Source organism: Lissotriton vulgaris, chromosome 10, assembly GCF_964263255.1.
Source record: "Lissotriton vulgaris chromosome 10, aLisVul1.2, whole genome shotgun sequence".
NCBI classification, from domain to species: Eukaryota; Metazoa; Chordata; class Amphibia; order Caudata; family Salamandridae; genus Lissotriton; species Lissotriton vulgaris.
This window is the reverse complement of record NC_141698.1, coordinates 249,695,486-249,714,588: the sequence shown is the minus strand read 5'-3', so window position 1 is coordinate 249,714,588 and position 19,103 is coordinate 249,695,486. Positions and strand designations below refer to the sequence as shown.

Here is a 19,103-nt window from a genome sequence, read left to right as displayed (position 1 = left end):
TACTTTAAATTCAGATCACATCTTGAAAGTCCTTACGCCAATTCTAGGAGGGATTTTGGATCTTAAAAACCATAGACCGGTACATGAGAACCGTGTCATCTCTACTGCTTGCAAATCAGCCCAAACGCTAAATGTACCTTTCAATTCTGACAAAGATTTAGGGCCAGATAAACCAGAGGTTTTGCAGGCAGATTTAACAAAAATATCATGCGAAGGAAAAACAAGTTCAGGTGTAACTAAAGTAAATCATAATGAGTCTGCAAATGTCCTCCTGTTGGGGGATGAGACATCTGTAGATGCCTGTCTTAAGGAAAATGCTGTGCGTGTTTTCCCGATCTTTGTAAAGAGCAAGTCAAAAAAGCCTATAGTACAAAAAATGGATGAATCAAAGACTAACTTAGTGAGCCTAGTTGAAAAGGTAGATCTGGGTGATGCAATTTTTAAGTTGAGCAAGCAGAAGGATACTCTACCTCAAAAACTTGTCGATGTATCTGATATTGTAGAGAGTTCTGTTGATGCAGGGGAGTCTCTAGCAAGGAAAGGATCCAGTAGAAACGGTCATAGGCGGAGGAGAAAATCGATGAAATATCGTCGGTTCCCAAAGCGTAAACAAAGAAAGTTGCGCTTCGAACCGATAAGTATTAATGACACATCAATCCCTAGCCAAGACGACAAAAGGTGTAGAATAACTGTGGATAATCAGAATTTAAATAAGAACCTTGGTAACTCACAACCTCTTGGGCACCAGTTGGATTGCTTATCGGATGGGCTGACTACAGTTCCGGTTATTGTTGGGGGGGGTGAAAGAAAATATTGGAGGTGGTTCTAATTTGCACGATAGTATTAAATTAAACAGCTCTGAAAACAGCCCAAGAATAGAAATACATGGTGCCGTACATGATCCGGTTGCTCAAACACCACTGACAATGACTTTGAACATAAGTAAAGATGGGGGTGGTAATCGGAGAATGTGCTTAATTAGTAACAAGGATAAAGGGGGTCATTTAGATGATGATGCACATAGAAGTGTGTATGATGCTAATCAGGCAAAGCCTCTAGTGACTTGTGTTGGGCACTCGAATAGGGTTATTATTTTCATTCCCCTTTTCGATGCCGAGTCATTAATTCTAAACAGAAGTGTTCTCTTAAAAATTATCTCCGAAATAGAAGATCTAAAGTTAATCTCTAGTAAAGATATTGAATTAGTCCACATAGACCGGAGGTATCAGACATATGTAACAAAAGTTACCTTCTCATCAGGGGTAGTGTCCTCACTCATTCTAGCGAATGCGGACGGATTTAGGAAGAGAGGAATTGACGTCTTTACTAGTTCACTTTTATATGATGATTCAATTAAAAATAACATGGTTTTTAGCAATCGGCTAGGGATTGAAAACCGGGAAAATAAGGGAGAAAGCCCGCGCTTTCAATACGATGATATTAAAATAACAGTGGGTAGGGCAGTAGGAGTAAGATCAATTAAGCTCCCGGATTTGGTGGTCCAAGAGGTTATTGGTGCAGACAGAGCAAATGATGTGTCCAAATGGAGTTGGATTGCAAGTGCCCTTAATGGGGCAAATCCGGCTACAACAAAATTAAAGACGCAGGGGTAGCCTGCCGTGTACCATTGCCTCATGGAACATTGCTGGGCTAGGTAAAGATAATCTGAAGCTTAAATCATTGATCCCCCAAGATCCAAAGATAATCTGCCTCCAGGAAACATGGGCAAGAGAAGAATTCCAGCTGGAGAACTATTATGTGCATTGTGTTGCTGCAAAGAAATCACAGAGAGGTCGCGCAAGTGGTGGACTAGCAATTTTGTTGAGTTGTGATTTTGTATGGGATGCAGTGATAGATATACACTCTTCGAAATGTTGTATGTGTGCTAAGTTGAGGTTGGATAGTAATTCTAAGGATCAAGGTGGGTCCCTGTTTTTGGTAAACGTGTATATTCCTCCGGGAAAGGCCTCTACCCCTTTGATTGATTCCATTGGCGCTTATGTGTATGATTTATGTAGGAGCAAAGACAGAGTGCGGATATTAATGGTTGGTGATTTCAACGCCAAAATAAGTGATAGTTCTATCAAGACGTTCTCCAATGAAGATCTGGAGGAAGTCTGGTGTATTCCAGATCTCGTTCTCCCGCCAAATTTAAAAGAGGATAAAAGGGGGTTACTATTGCTACAAAGTCTTAGGGAGTTAGACCTTGTTCTGTTAAATGGTAGATTCGCAGAAGATCAACCAGCAGCATTAACTTTCCATGGGGCATTTGGCCATTCTTTGATTGATTATATGGCCGTGTCACTCCAAATGTTTGGGGCATGTTCACAATTTAACGTGATGCCAACAAAGCTAAGTGATCATGACATTCTGATGGTAAACCTAGCAATAAGTTTAGGGAAACCAGAACTCTGGAATCAGAGGAAGGATAATATATCTTACTCTCGAAAGAATGGTCGCACTTTTTGGTCATTTAAGAATCTCCCGAATTTTCAGTGGGTCTTTGAACATATTCTACCTGGCCTCGTTGACGAGAACTTGATCGTGGGGTATGAGAAATTTATGAGTGCCATAAAAGCATTAGGTAAAAAGCAGCATAGTGATGGAGGTGGCCCCCCAAAAAACCTGTCAAGTGATAGTAAACAATTAAATAAGAAAATAAATGAGTTAATAAGAGCTCAATTTAAAACTCCAGCGGTAGTGAGACAACGGGAGATATACAGGTTAAAACAGATACGGAAAAGGAAATTAATAGCAGTCCGGAGGGCAGCAGAAGATGAAAAATGGATAAAACTCCGGGAAGTGGCGCTCTCAGGGGATACTAGGAAATATTGGGCGTTAATTGCCAAATATTGTGATAGTATAGAAAAATCTCAACCCATGTTAATTCCGGAGGAAGAATGGTCTACCTACATCTCCTTATTGTATGCTGCAAATACAGGGTCTGTAGAAGATGTTGGACTGTGTAATATCCCTCAAACGGTAGCTGATGTTGTAGCTCCATCAATAAAGGAAATTGAGGGATTTATTAAGGGGGCTAGGTATTCAGGGGCAATGGGCCCAGACGATGTTCCCGTGGCCATAATAAAGAATGATAGTGCAGATTGGGCAAAATTTCTGTTCCCATTGTTCGCTCATTGTTATAACCTCTGGACTATCCCCTACTCATGGAAGGGAAGTGTAATAGTCCCGCTCTATAAAAAGGGCCCAAAAAATACTCCATCTAGCTTTAGGCAAATCTCTTTGCTAGACGCAACAGGTAAATTATTTGCAAAAAGTATTTTAATCCATCTGCAAGAGTGGGCCTTTGAAAATAACTTAATCCCTCTTGAGCAATCGGGGTTTAGAAAGAATAGTGGAACGCTGGATAATATATCTGTTTTACAAACTCTTATTGATAAATATCCGGTGAGTCGTAGGTCCCCTTTGTATACTGCTTTTCTCGATTTCTCCACAGCGTTCGATAGGGTGGACCGTGGGACGCTGTGGAGGAAATTGCTCGCTCTGGGTATACCGGGGAACCTGTTGCGTATAATAATAGCATTGCACTCAGCCACTTGGACTCAAGTTTTGTTAGGAGGGTCCCAGGGACTATCAAAGAAAATTCCCACTAATAATGGCTTAAAGCAAGGTTGTCTATTAGCCCCGTTGCTCTTTTCACTTTATATAAATGATTTGCCGAGCCGGTTGGGGGAATGTAAGGGGGACCCTCCTCAACTGGGTGACCTAAAGTTAAGCAGTCTACTATATGCAGACGATGCTTTAATAATGGATCTAACTCCAATTGGACTTCAGAGGCGATTGACGGAACTGATTATGTACACTAAAGAAAACTTTTTAAAAATAAACATTTCAAAGAGCAAAGTGATGATTTTTAGATATAGTGGTTGTAAGGTGAGACCAAATTTGAAATGGTTTTTAGGAGACGAGAGAATGGAAATTGTAAAATTTTATCAGTACTTGGGAAAAATCTTCACAAATAGGTGCTCTGCTAAAAGACATTTGGCCCACTGTAAAAGTAAAGCCATTTCGCAAGCAGCTGGTATTAATCGACTCTATCTGCAATGTGGAAAAAGACATTTCTCTCATACCATTGCGGTATATAAAATAAAGATTCCGCCCACATTAAATTATGCAATAGAAACTATTGAAGAAAGGGAGTGGGGTATATTTGAGAAGGTCGAAGGTAAAATTTGGCGCCAAATATGTAACTTAAATTCTTCTGCGCCCATTGCAGCACTTAGACTTGAATTTGGTCTTCTATCAACATATGTGCTCTCGATGGCAGCTTGCTTGCGGTGGTGTAATGCTTTGGTGAATGGGCAGGAGAATTTACTAAGGGCTGCATTGCACAAGGAAATTTTTGAAAATTTGTTAATGAAAAGTGTAATTTTTAGGAACTTTTTAAAATCGTTAAATATTTTTGAACTTGATTTGGAAAATGTACTCCGTTTAGATAAGTCATCCTTAAAGACTGTTATTAAAAAATCTATATACATGATCTCGTGCAAAAGAGATCAGCAGTCATGTACTATGAATGGAAGACTTGATTGCATTTCAGAGAGTTGTATTGTGAAAAAACCTCAGCCATACGTTTTTTGGAATGTGTATCATGGAGTACGTCGAGTGCTCCTTTTACTGAGACTGAACATTCTCCCACTAAGGATTGTGACAGGTGCCTGGGAAGGTATTCCCAAAACTGAAAGATTTTGCAGTCTATGTAATGGTGGTGTACAAGACCTTAATCATGTTTTAATTATATGTCCGGCACTCCATTTTGTCCGTCGCAAATACTTAAGGCTTGGTTTTCTTCAGTATAATATCTCTACGGCAGTACAGGCTCGTAATTTCCTCATGTCCCCTCCATCTGAATTGATGTGCTATAAAATATTCTGTTTTTTTAAAGAATTTTTAAATGTCTATTGAAATTGGTATGGGTTGTGAGAAGTTTGGGATCTTTAAGGAATGTTCATGTTTATCTAATCAATTTTTAAGTTGACTTATTTCGAAGCACTATAGACACTTTAAAAGACCCGTAAGAGTAATATTTTAATCATGCCCACACTACTGTTACAGTATCTGTAATAATGATGTTATATTTTGTTAGATGTTTTTTTATGATGTATTTTTAACTCTTCTTCTTTTCCTTTTGATGCGCTTGCACTTATTCATGGTTTTCTCTTTTTAATGGTCTCTTACAAAGCAAATCATATATTGACATTCTGGGACTCTTGAAATTGTTTTTTCTGGTGATAAGTGTACTTGTTCCGTTAAAATCAAGGTTAATGCTATATCATGCCCCTTATTGTGACACTATAGATTAGTAGTAATTGCTATATAAGTAAGGAAAACTGTGGGTAAAAAAAAAAAAATGTTTTCGTTCTTTTTGTAATGGTGTTTTTGATATTAACTTCTTGGTATTAATAAGTGTAATTCTGAGAAAGATTTTTAACTAATATGATGTGTATAAGCTGATTTATATTCTGTATTTTATGTGGAATTCCTTGGAATTCCAAATCATAAATAAAAACTTTGGACTGATGCAAAAAAATAATAGCCATAGCTGCAGTGCCTCTGGAACCTAGGTAATAATATGAGTTAAAAAACCTCCCCAGCACCAAATGACTGATCAGTCAAATGTCAGCTTTAAATATATTTTGGAAATTCAGCCATTTTTCTTCAGGTATCAGCTTCTGATTCCCGTAACTTTGCAAATGTTCATCTTGTACATTCACTCTCAATTTTGGTATACATAAATTCAACAAGCAAAATGTTTCTAATTTTGTAAGACGGGCTGCACTTACAGGTGCTTAAGCCTGCCCTAAAGTTACTATGCCCCTCTGTCTCCTTTGATTCCATATCTATGAGCCAAAATGAATATTCTCGTAACTGGAGAATGTGTGGGTTCTCCCATATTCCCTTCCTCCCTGCCTTTAAAAATATCATGCACTCCTTGCTCAGATGATACCACCTACCGTTATGCTCTGTAGTGTGGGCTATTCCAGGTCCCAACACTCCAGAACAACCACACATGAGACCACTGCTGGTCATGCAGGCTACTGGAGGAGTGTCGGCAATCCTGCCTTCCGTCCCATTAACATTGACAAATCTTCCTTCTGTGTTTTCAGTTCACTGTTCTAAAAGATTTGTTTGCGTTATTTGCAAAGAGCACCTTCCCTTTCTTGAAACTGGAAAATGAAAAATTAGCAATTTTTAAAAGGAGATGCTTGAATGGATCCACATGTCTGGTGAAACAGAAATTAACCAAAGACAATCATTATTCTTGGAAGCTCTGAAACACTCAAGCAATTCTCCAAATCACTGACTCAATGCATTGCTGAAGTAAAAAAAAAGCTACAAGATCACCTCATTTGGTCCTTTTTTAATAAATCCACAAATATGAAGCAAACAGAGGGGAACATTTTTAGCATCACAAGCAAGTAGGCATACCAGGCCCGAGATGGACAGATTGAGTAGACCAAAGGAGGTCTTTATTGCACTTGCTGAATCGCTCTTGTAAAACGTGCGATGCCTGAAGAGAAATGCTCTCTTTTCCCCACTAGTCCTACAGGAAGAGAACTGGTGCTGCCTCTAGTGGTATTGCTATCCAGAACATGTTGTCGTGATGCCAGGTGGCAATACCTGACAGCCTTTTTAGGTCTTGCCTACGCAGCGCGCAAGTGCTGCTTTGGAGTGACCTCTTGGAATCACTTCAGACTTTTTTGGAAACTCGTGCATGTTCTGCACTCTTTCCAATGAGCACTCAAGCATATACGGCGTTTAACTTTCTGGAGCGAGCAGTGGCACCATCTGTTTGCAATTATTGTGCTAGATCTTTGGAAACAGATGGCGCCGCTGCTTGCTCGTGCAATGTAAGCGCTGTACATAGACTGAGCCGCAAAGCCGCTCCCCTGTTCCCCACTGTGGCGTTGCCAGCCCCGCTCCACTGCTTCCTACTTTCCTGGTGTTGTCTCTGCTACTTGTAGTTTGGGGGCACATATTTGGGCCACTGCCTGTGGAGACCTTGGGTGGGGGTGAGTACATTCGAATTTCGGTTGGTTTCATGCCTGTGGTTGGGTGACTCACCATATCCTGCAAATAATACTATGTACCACAATTTGCAATATATTTGCTATATGTGGTATGGCATCATCGAAATGTTTCTACGGCAATCATTAACAAAGCTCCACAGAATATTCTTATGGGGTCACATAGGAAGAGCGTGTGATAAGATCTTTTATCACCTCAAACCCCGTTCTATGGAGTACTTCCGCGAGAGAGTCTAATTGGAAAAGACAATAGTTAAATCCACCACTTCCTTTGGTGGTAACTTCAAGAGCCAACAGCCTTAGAGTCAAACCACCTTGACCCTAGCCCTCCATGCTACAACGGCCCCTTCGAAGCCCACAGTCCGCCTCAGTCTGTGCCCACTCTGTGACCTCCCCCTTCATGCCAGCATCCTCACGCCTTGGCTGGGCTCTGGATTGATCTGGGCCTCTGGGCCGCACCCCCACACCGCCTCTCTTGCCATCCCCATGTGTGAAGCCTCTTCCCCAGTACCCTTACATCGTACCCCAAACCAGAGCTAGGTGAATACCTGACAGTGAAAACAGCCTGGGCTTCCATCTCCTCTCTCGGGTATGAGAAAAAGGACTTCAGACCAGAGAGCAAGCGCGCGCGCGCTCCGGGGAGGCCACTGGCACTGGATAATCAAATGTGCTAAAAATGGCGCTAAGCCACTACCTCGGGGGGACAACCAGATGATGCCCTCAATAACCTGACAATTAGGCAGCAAAACTGCTGGGGCCCACAGCCCGTAAACAGTAGTCCCCCCAGGGAGGTTGTTGTTGAACAGTAGGGACCCCAGTAGAACAGGCTCTGGAGCCGCCTGCAGCTTTCTTCAAGATCTCTCTGATGCCTACGCACCAAAAACTGTCTCCAAACTCGGCATGTTTTCAGAATCTTGTGAAATTGCTACTGCATCAACCTGTATTAACACACATTTTAAAAATCACGTGCCTGCCTGCATTATCGCAACCCACCTTACACAAGCATGTCTGGTGTATCATTTTTAAGGTAACGACAACAAGAAGCATTGGCATAGGCAAGAGTTATTGCCTTTGGGACCTTCTAAGTATTTACCCATGCAACAGTTGATGTTGTTGCACCAAGGATATTGTGCTGGATAAGTAAACACTTATAAGGTCCCAAAGGCGAGACCTATTGGCTATGCCAATGCTGGTTTGACACTTTCTACAATATGAACACCGGTTAAGACCCGTGGTAATCTCTTGTTTTTAGTCTCTATATTTTTAATCAAACCTTACCATGATTCCGTCCTTTGATTTAATTGTCATCTGCTTTTCCATCCTGGAATTTAATTGCCATCTGCCTTTTCATCCTGGTACTTATAATGTGTCTCTTTCCCTGAGGCTAAAACTTTAAGTACAAGTCTTTAGAGACTCTGGTTAACATTGCGCTCGATTTGTGTACTTCTGGTATACTCCGGTCTTTCTTCTCCTTTTTTCTTGCCGAGATTGATAATAAATCTACTCCACATTCCATTCTGGAGTTTAGTTATGTTTATTTATTGTTCCAAATCTCATTAGCCACCCTTTCAGATGAAAGGTGCAGGAGGTACTTAACTTCTTTCACCTGCCCTGGGCTGCAGCCTCTGGTAATTCACCTTTTCCTCCTTGTCCCTTTTGCCGTGACGAATCACTATGTGAGGCCCCTGTGCTTTCTATCACAACTTCCTTCAAGTATGAAGCAACCTCCACTCCTTACTTCCGATTGCTTTTTTTGCAGGACCCTGGGGCAGGCGTTGTGCGCCTGCTCCAGTGCATTGTTTGCTCCTTTCTTGCTGTGTGATGCCGGCGGGACTGAGGATTGCCCAGCCCTGTCAAAGCAGCCTCATCGGCGTTCTGCTGCCTCGCAACAGGATACACAACATGTGGGCAAGTCCAGGGCTAGCATAACCGTTGTTTCCTCCTGAAAGGAGCAGACTTGTGTCATTCGCCTGTCAGCAAAGTGGCAGGATGGTGTGTGCATGTCTCCCCTTCTCTGCTTCCGGACATGGGTGTGCTTTGCCTACCACCGGCCTGCAGGAAGGGTGAGTCTTGGTTGCTGGGGAGATGAGGGACTCCTCTGCAACCGACAATGGAGTAAGTGGTGGCATTTCTAGATTTTAGGGTTCTCCCTTATTGGAATTTTTTTTCGCCTTATCTTTTGATTAGTGTTAGGCTTTTAGTGTTAATATTACAGGTTCTTGGAGGGAAATTCTTTCCAATTGGATTTCTTTTTGATATTTTGAATATAGGTCTTTTTTGTTTGCAAGACCACTCTGTGTGTTGCTTTGGAGAAAAGAATCCCTAAATGAGAGGTCACAGTATCCTTTTAAAGAGGAGGGTGATTATCAGCAGGATGTGCAGAAGATGGGTTCTGGTTTTACCTCTGCTGCGGCCACTGTGTCTTTGGTATAAACTGGAGGGCTAGGCTATGATTAATGCGGCTGTCACTAAGACTTTAACTACCAAACATAAGGCTAAGCGAGCCTCCGCTCTGTTGGATGAAAGTCCAAATTCAGCTTCTTCTACAGAATCCGGATCTGAAAGGCATGTGGCTGCAGGAGGAAAGCTTATATCTAGAGAGGAACTAGCTGATATTTTGTCCCCTATTATAGATAAACCAGATATGGCATTGCCTCCGGTGGAGGGTGCTGCAGAGGATCTCTTTCTGCGGTTTGCAAGCCTGCGGTGCTGGTGTTACCTTTTCCCTTCAAGGTTAAGGAGGCCATCTTCCGGTCATGGGAAGAATAAGAATATATGCAAACGCTATGTTTTCTCCTGAAATCCAATTCCTTGGCGAATGGGGATATGGTGTTGCCCCTTGCTATTGAAGTGGACTCCATCCTGGCCCCACTCATTGGCACATCCTCGTTCAACCCGGATGGCTTTTTTTCCCTTGGATCATGTTGAACACAAGGCTGATGGTGGCCTTAAGAAATCTTCTACTGCCTCTAATTTGGTTCCAGGAGAACGTCATATGGGGCTTTGACTGCACAGTCCTTAGTTAAGGATTTTGAGGCTCTGGCGGAAGCCAAGCAGGAAGGTTCTGATGTGACTGATGTGACTGATGTACTGATGCATATGGAACTACAGGCAAAATTCCTGGCAAATGTGTTGGACTTGATCAAGGCCGCTTCCGTGGCATCCTCTTCTACTATGATGGCCAGACGGAACCTCTGGTTGCAGGACTGGAAGCCTAATCTGGCAGAGAAGTCTTCTTTTCAGAAACAACTTTCTGAACCAGCACGTTGTTTAGGGAGCAATTAGATGGTCTTATCAGGAAGTCCTTTAAGGACAATAAACTTCCTTGGGCCTATAGGGCATCTTCTAGTAAATAAACTAAGCCTTGGAATCAAATGCATTCCAGGGACTCCAGGGATATCCCTCGTAAGGACACCTGTACCTTTTCATCCATGAGGAGAAGGTGTCTGCTTAGAAGAGGGAAGAAGCTGGATGTTCTAGCAAAGACTGGTGGTCCAGACTATCTCTGTTCCTCAGATCCAGGGCCAGTGGGAGGAAGAATAGTGGCCTTTCTTTCAGCCTGGGCTTTCTCCATCTCAGGCACGTTGGTATCCAATATCATTTGAAGCGGTTAACTAATCGACTTTCTCTTTCTTTCTCCCGATAGGGTGTGCATCCCTACTCTTGTCCCAAGGAATCCAGTGAAGAAGGAAGCCCTCTTGACTGGTGTTGCTCTGCTGTAGGAAAAGGCAATTGGCATGTGTTACGGGATAAGGTCAGTCAAGGGGTATCCTCTATAGTCTTTCTGGCTCAGAGGTGTCACAGGAGTTTCGGCCTGCGTTGGACCTGAAGCGCCTCAATCTCTGGGTAGCTAGCATTCCATTCAAGATCTTGTCAGTGCAGCAGCACTTTCCTCTGCTGTCCCCAGGAGACTTCATGGTGACTATCGACCTTCAGGATGCATACCTGCATGTCCTAGTCCAGAGTCATCAACTGTTTCTGTGTCTGTTGTGGGTTCAAAGCATTTTCAGTTCCAGGTTCTTCCTTTCCGGCTGAAGTCCGCCCCACATGTGTTTACTAAGGTCTTGGCCCCTCTGATGGATGTTCTCCTCCTGCAGGAATTTCTTTCTTTCGTTACCTTAGAGACTGCCTGGTCAAGGGCACTTCTCTTCGCCTGGCCTCCTCACATGTGAGGACATTGCTGGATCTTGTGCTGTGTCTTCTTTGATAAATGCGAAAAAATCCCAGCTGACTCAGACTCTGGATCGCATTTTCGTAGGTGCTCGGTTCCTGACGGATCTGGGCATTGTCACTTTGCCAGACTCGAGAGCAATCAAGATTAATTCTTATTTGTGGGAGCTGTTGTCACCTCCTTTTCAGAAGGTCAAGCTATGGATGATGATGCAGGGTGATCTGTCTGTCCATGTTTTCGATTCCCTGGGCCAGATGGCACCTCCAATATCCTCGCAAGATTCATCGTGAGATAGTGGGTTCCCAATGTGCAGGATATACCTTGTCGTCTTCCTGTGACAATAGTGGTTCGAAGGGAACTCAATTGGTTGCTTGTTTCTTCCAAAATCTTGAATGGTGTTCTCTTTCCTGCTCAGGTGATAATCACAACGGATTCAATATACAAAAGAGGGTCCCTTTGAAAGAAATGAGTAAGGGGAAAACCAGGGAAAAATATCATCAACAACAAACACCTTACACAATTATAGACATCCTACTATAGTCGATATAAAATGTACCACAGAGGAGCAGTAGATTTTAAAAAACTTTTTTTTATTTTCAAATAGGAAAAATCTATATCTTTTTTTCTTGTTTTGACTATAAATATATTATAAATCACATAAATTACATTCAGCATAAACAGTAATGTTTGAAATACATCTCAACCAAGAGAGCCCCCATCCAGTAGAGTGAGAAGCACCTCAATTCGGTACATGTCCCTACAACAAACCTAAAAACAAAAAGCAAAAAAAGTAGTGAAAATTAACAATATCAAAAAGAGTAACAAAATTACAGTACAATAGAACTCTAGACACAGTTACAATTTACACAACGTATTTTAAATGTACAGTACACAACCAACACAATTGCGCCGTCGCGCGTTTCGGAAAAAAACATGTACCATCCTTCATCAGGGCGCTGATTTCTTATGTTGCTCTAAAATCAGACACAGTATGTTTAACAATTCAAATATAGTAATATGATGATGCATTTGAAGGCTCCATACAGTTTATACAGGCATCTCTGTGGGAACAGAGCATAATAAGTAATTCTGAACATAGTTACTTCATGTCACCAAAACATTGATTCGCAGAGGATCAAGAATATCAAATGTGACTCCCAGTGAATAAGAGAAGTGCCATAACGCACAACGTTTCCATCACCACAAGAACACATGATGTGAGTGTTTACTTAGTGATAACCCGGTGAAGAAGAGAGACCATAACCAAGTGACCTAATAGAATGAAAAAGATAAGGAAATACATAAAATTAAAAATAAGAAAAATAAAGAGTGGGTATATTCATAAAGTACCCTATACCAAGAGAAACAGAAGGCAAATGAATTTCCTCATACACACGTTATGGGAGAGAAACTTGAAGAGTAAGACCTTAAGATACTATACATACTTTTAGATGAAGTCCTAACTACCAGATGAAAATATGTATCATCGGGGCTCATAAGGTGCCTTAAACAATTAGAACCACCTATTCTAACACTCAAGTTAAAATCTAGAAGAATGGTCAGTTATTACAACCCCCGCTATGGGATTTGTTAGAAATAAATCAAGATAGGAGATGGCATGCCTACTACTTTAAAAACGGTACACTAGATCCCCTGTGTAAACTGGACCCACAAGGTGATCCTCAAATTCAGAGCTTACCGCAGGCTGAAATACAGAAGAAACAGATACAGAATCACTACCTAATGCCCTTCTAGTTAATCTGGATAGGATAGATTAGAGCGGTTACATTTATACATACTTGTAGGTTCTGAAAACTGCTCACGTGGTATACCCAAAGGCGACTTATGGGAGCATGGTCTAGATCTTGAATACGGGCTGAGTAGAAACACAGTAAAAATAAGTTACTAGACCAGAACAGATTCCCGAAACTATAGAGACCCATGGATCCTAAGTGGGCTCCAACTTACATATTCAAAAGATGATCGTATAGAACAAATATCAGAAAACCGATCAGATTTCAGATCCTACAGATGAACCATGATGTATGATACAGCCATCCGTGGAATACAAAGAGGCTGTAAAGATCGAGGAAAAAAATATACATATATAAATAACTATCCTGGTAACCTATTCACAAAGCTGTTAAATATAGGAAAAAGACACCACATTGTAACGTGTGAACCTAATTCCACATATACTAACTATCTTGGTTGAGATTACATTACATGTAACGTACAAATACGTTGTGTTTGTGTATTGTACATTTGAAATGCGTTGTGTGAAATGAAACTGTCTTGAGTTGGATTGTACTGTAATTTCGTTAGTCTTTTTGACCTTGTTAGTTTTCACTACATGTTTTTTGTGTTTGTTTATTGTAGGGACATGTACCGAATTGAGGTGGTTCTCACTCTACTAGATGGGGGGCTCTCTTGGTTGAGATGTATTTCAAACAATACTGTATATGCTGAATGTAATTTATGTGATTTATAATATATTTATATTCAAAACAAGAAAAAAAGAGATCATAGATTTTTACTATTTGAAAATAAAAAAAGTTTAAAAAAAATCTACTGCACCTCTTTGGGACATTTTTTATTGACTATAGTAGGATGTCTATAATTGTGTAAGGGGTTTGTTGTTGTATATGATCATCACAAAGGATGCAAGCGATAGTGGCTGGGGGGCATGGTCCGGGGCTCTTCCGGTCAAGGGCTTATGGGATGTTAGCTAGAGTTATCGGTCATCCAGTTGGAGAGAACTGGGGCCATTTTTCTAGTCCTTCTTGTTTCTCACCGACAAGTATGTTGCCATTCACATGGACAGTACCACTGCCAAGTCCAATGTCAATCATCGTGGGCGGGGTGGGGGGACAAGAGCCCAGCAGCCATTGTCATGGTTTGCAGATCAGCTGTTTCTGTGGGTTAATTCTCATGTGGGTTTTCTTCAGGCCATTATCATTCAGGGAGTTCTAAATTTTCAGGCCGATCGCCTTCACAGGGAGATTCTGTCCTCTCAGGAATTTCATCTCTCTCCCCACATGTTTGCCAGGCTGTGTCAGCTGTGGGGACGCCCCCAGGTGGATCTGTTTGCAAGTCTTCGCAATGCCCCTTTTCCCTGTTTTTTTTTTTCTTTCTGGGGGATGGGCGAAGTCGTCTTCAGGAGTGGATGCCCTGGCATGTCCTTGGCTGACTGGCCTGATGTTTGATTTTCCTCTGTTTCCTTTAATACAGAAGTTTCTGATTCGGGGTTGGAGGGAGAGGGCTCATGTCATATCATTCTGGTGGCTCAGGCATGGCCCGCTCTATCTGGTTTCCTCTTCTGATGGCAATGAAGGTGAGTCTGCATTGGCAGCTTCCTTCGGTCCCTTCTCCCTAGAGTTTTCTGTTTCTCCCGGTCAAGTCTGGTGAAAATCAAGCTGGTAGCTTGGGTATTGTATGGTGATTGATGTTACAGGGTCTTTCTGCCTCTGTCTCCTCATCTGGTCTAGCTTACCGGAGGTTGTCCACCAGGTCGTCGTATGCCAGGCACTGGAAGACTTTTCAAAGTTGGTATGATCGAAAGCACCTGCTTTCTCTTTCTGTATCTCTCTCCCAGGCCCTTGAATTTCTTCAGGAAGGATTCTTCTGCTCTGCAACACCAGCCACAAAAAGCGGGAAAACCGGCCATTCCTCAGGTGGGCTGGCTACTTACATATCCACATCCACCATACCCACAGCAGCTGCAGTTGGTCCTGCAACAGAGGTCACATTAGCAGTTAAATTCACATTCTTCTTGGCAGGGGTACACAACGAAGTAGCTATTGTCAATGCCTACATTCACCCAAAACGTTTAGCTATCGATTCAGCAAAACCTATCGGCCAAATAACTATATACATGGACATTGTTGAATCGCCAAATCTTATCCTGTCGGGGGATCTGAATCAATATCTTTTGGGATCGTCAGAAGGCAACAAAGCAAGTCTCCAATCCTCAAATTGCAATATACCAACACAAGGGGATTTTCCCTACTGGAGAACAAATAAAAAAAAAATAGACGTCTACTGGAAGACCTAAAACACTTCAACCTTAGAGCCCTTAAAGGAAGAATTTCTGGCGATTTTCCTCCCACAGCCAGTCATTACTCCGCAACAAGTGGCTCAATCCTGGATTACACATTCAACAGTCTCTCGTTGTTTTCATTCATAACCGGCTTTAGATTGGGTGACAAGGGGGACAGCGCCCCTCGCCCACAAGAAATCTACGTAGCTGCAAGTGCACCTTCAGGCATTCATCCGGCTCCACCCTGGGGATCCAGTTATTCCTCAATCTACAAGGGACTCCAATTCACGGCAGAAAGTATTGAGTCCTTGTCAGAATCAGCAAAAAACCTTATACTTTCACACCCGATTACAACAGACTGTATACAAAACTGGGAACGCTTTACAATCAGTTTAAGAGAACCCCATGCATCACAATAAAAACGAGGTGCCCACTGCCCCTCGAGCAAGGGAGAAGGCTAACTATAGCACAAGGCACCCAAATAAAAGCCTCAAAAGAACTATAAACTGCTCTATAAAATTTCCATGTATTGACTCTGGGAACCTATTGCTCCCCTACTCCCTGAGACAGCAAAGAACCGAACTAAAAAAGCTGAAATGGGGCATTAGCAAAAGCTACTGTAGCAGGGATTCTGCTCATATACAGAACTGTGCACAGAGACTTGGAACCTCAGTGAATTAGGGTGTACCAAAACTCACCTTAGTAGCCAAAATAACCCCCTACCAGACTAGCAATCAGTGTCTCATTGGTTCTTCCATACCCCCAATGGTGAGACAACCCAGAACATGGAACTTAAAATACCTCAGGCAATGTGGAGCACATGAACACTCTTTCTTTATACTCTCATACCAGTCTAAAACGAGGAGTAAATGAGGACACTTGCAAGTTTGAAATATTTATTTCTAATGCCGTGTTTTCAGGCGCAATATCTTGGCTAATACAAGCAGACCTATTATAAGCAACAAGATTATCAGCATAGTTACTATTCCATAAAATACAAAGGGAGAAAGCATGTTAAAATGATGAATCGAAATGGGCTAGATTACACCTAGATATCACCTTCCCTTGCTAGTAGGTTATTTTATATCTACAGAAGGTCTCTTGGGTTTACAAGGGCGACTCCATACCTCTGGTCCAAGTAGAAATGGATCACATAATTTTCTACACTGGCTTTCTGCTTGCAAATGTAATCCAAGTGTGTGAGCATGCCTGCGCAATGGATTATTAAACGCGCCAAAATCAGAGGTGGCCACAGCTGCATATATGGTATGTTTAGAACGTGCGCTGATCAGACCGAACAACAACCACTGTGTTGAAATAACCTTGAATGCCTCGGCACTCACTGTTCCGACAAAGCTTACCAAGCAAGCCCGCTACTATAGGAAAACATCTTATTCTTGTGTGAAGCAAAACCGTCTGCTAGACTCTAAACATTTATAATAATGTGTGCCATGTGCAAAGGCAGCAGAAAGGAAAAATGGTGTTTAAACTTGTAATAAGCTCATGCTAACTTAACACAGTGTAAATGCAAGGCTCATCTACATGACACCCTCCCTTGATCCGAGCACGTATAAGACAAAGGGCAAATTTGGAAAGCAGAGTTCAAGAACAACTGTCAGAACCAAGTTCAAATTGCCACAGGGAAAAAACGGGAACAAAAAACTCCATATTTTGAATGTACTTCTAGCCATGGACATAATGAAGTCAATAGGTCTGGGCAGAAAAAAATGAAGCTAAGAGAAAAAATATATAAAAAATATCCGATGTCCAACTTGTGACCTCGGTCATGGAAGAGAGAGAAGCGATGACCCATCTCAATCTAACAATGTATGTGCAAAATACGTAGCAACAGCCTCCAATAGGAAGTCACTGTTCTCATCCGAAAACATGTCAGTCATCCAATTTAGCAAAGGGAAAGGACATACATGTTCTTCAATTACCGGAGCCTCTAGCACCATCCAAGGACAACTCTGTGTTTCTTCAATGAAGCTAAGTGCCAAGAAATCTTGCGCCGCTGCGAAAATATTCCAATGTCCCAGGACTCCATGGCATCGCTGCAAAGGCCATAATCCCTCTGCAAGAACAAAGCAATTCATGAGCAACTTAGGGGCTCATAAGTTGATCATAATCCGCATTGGGAGACACTGTATTGCAGAGACACAAATCCAGGGCCCTGTCGAAATTGCAACTCAAGCAATGAAAGACAGGCTGGATGCATGTAAAGTAGGAAAATCGAAACGATAATCCATAAACCGCACTCAATGTAGCAAGAGGCAGCGCTCCATAATACTCAAGCATTCGGCTGCGGCGCAGCAGCAGTCGAGACAGATCTTCTCACAATACAGGACGTGCATCCATTTTGAAATAAACAAAACAGCAGAAGTACGCCTGCAAACAGAGCCAGCATTAAGGGAAAATCACCAAACAGGCTGGAAAAAATTGAATGAAAAAATGCCGGGAACACACCAAATATAGGGGCTCATTATGATCGCGGACGGACTTGAGTCCGTCCGCGAACCTAGAGGAGGAGGGAACCTCCGCATGGCCTGCGGAGTTCCCTCCTGTGAAATTAGGATGTGACCGCCACCCTGGCGGTCACATCCTCTATTTTTAACATTGCGGCGGGTACTGCTTCAAGCAGCACCCGCCGCAATGTTAAAAATGAAAGCTCTGCATTTGCATGCACAAAGCGGCTGGCACCGCGCGGTGCCTGCCGCTCTGTGCACGCAAATGCAGGGGGTACCATAGGTACCCCCCATGTGCACCCCCCACGCCCCCTTAACCCCTGGGTGCCCGCAACGGGCCCCCAAACAAGAATCTGTATGCCTTTGCACGGCGGACATGCCGCCGTGTAAAGGCATTGACATTTAGACATCCTAATAAGGCTGGCGGTGTCTGTGAGACACCGCCACCATATTGGGCCTTTTCCACTGCGGTTGTAAGCCAACCGCGGCAGAAAAGCAGCGGACCTAAACCAGGACCCACCAGCCATCCTAATGTGGAGGTGGGTCTTTGGTGGGTCCGCAGAGGATTTTCCGCATCCGCCGGGTCGGCGGTGGCTTCCGCCGGACCGGCGGTGGCTTCCGCCGGCCCGGAGGATGCAGAAAATCCTCCATCATAATGTGCCCCTAAGTTTGGAAAGAAGTCACAAGGCCACTGCTAACAACTTTAAAAAATTGATCCAGCCCTGTGGTGGAGGGTGCATTAAAGATACTGTGAACTAACTCACTGAAATGCACGGGCAAATCAGTATTTAATAAAGCCTGCACCTCCGTGCGGTGTTCGCCACATGAAGGACGAACGTTTCACAAGCAGGTGTGAGGGCAACTTCCTTCTGGGACAATAGAGCTCTTATGCAACTCATCTTGTTGAACTCTGTTTTCAAGGTCAGAATCGTCGGCCAGATGGAAACATCAAGCTTCCCATGCGGAGGAGGGAACATTACATTTTTACAGCAAACCACACGCTCACTGACGGTAACCACATAAGGAATTCCTGCTACCATCCCACAACAATCTTCATTATTTAAAAGTAAATAACTCCTGTTTGCCAATAATGTGAATGTTGGTATGATAGCAGGTGCTGGTGTACCTTTCAAAATACAGGCTAAATTTGTCTCGTTCTGGTTACAAGAGCCATGCAATTGGATATTTCTACACATTAATGAGTGATCTGGTGTTGTAGTACAACCCTCACCATTCAAGTAAACCTCTTTTCCCTCCCTAAGGCATCTATAGGTAAATGGTAGCGACCAAGCTTCATGGAGATAAGCGGTGCCCAGAGTTTCATACAGGGGTGTGGAATTTTAAAAAATATCTTCTTGTCCGAAGGACAAAATGTTTCA

The 19,103-nt window shown here is 42.6% G+C and overlaps 1 protein-coding gene across 2 annotated transcripts in view; it reads left to right on the top strand.

The window, feature by feature from the left end:
• The window catches only part of LOC147685051 (uncharacterized), a 248,479-nt gene that overhangs the window by 36,306 nt on the left and 193,070 nt on the right, over positions 1–19,103 (top strand). The window contains exon 3 of one of the 2 annotated variants that reach the window (XM_086940936.1): positions 10,696–10,803. The exons of the other annotated variant lie outside the window; for it this stretch is intronic. Within the exon in view, the coding sequence (XP_086797062.1) occupies positions 10,696–10,803 (108 nt within the window). The remainder of the gene's footprint in view (positions 1–10,695; positions 10,804–19,103) is intronic. 2 annotated transcript variants of the gene reach the window in all.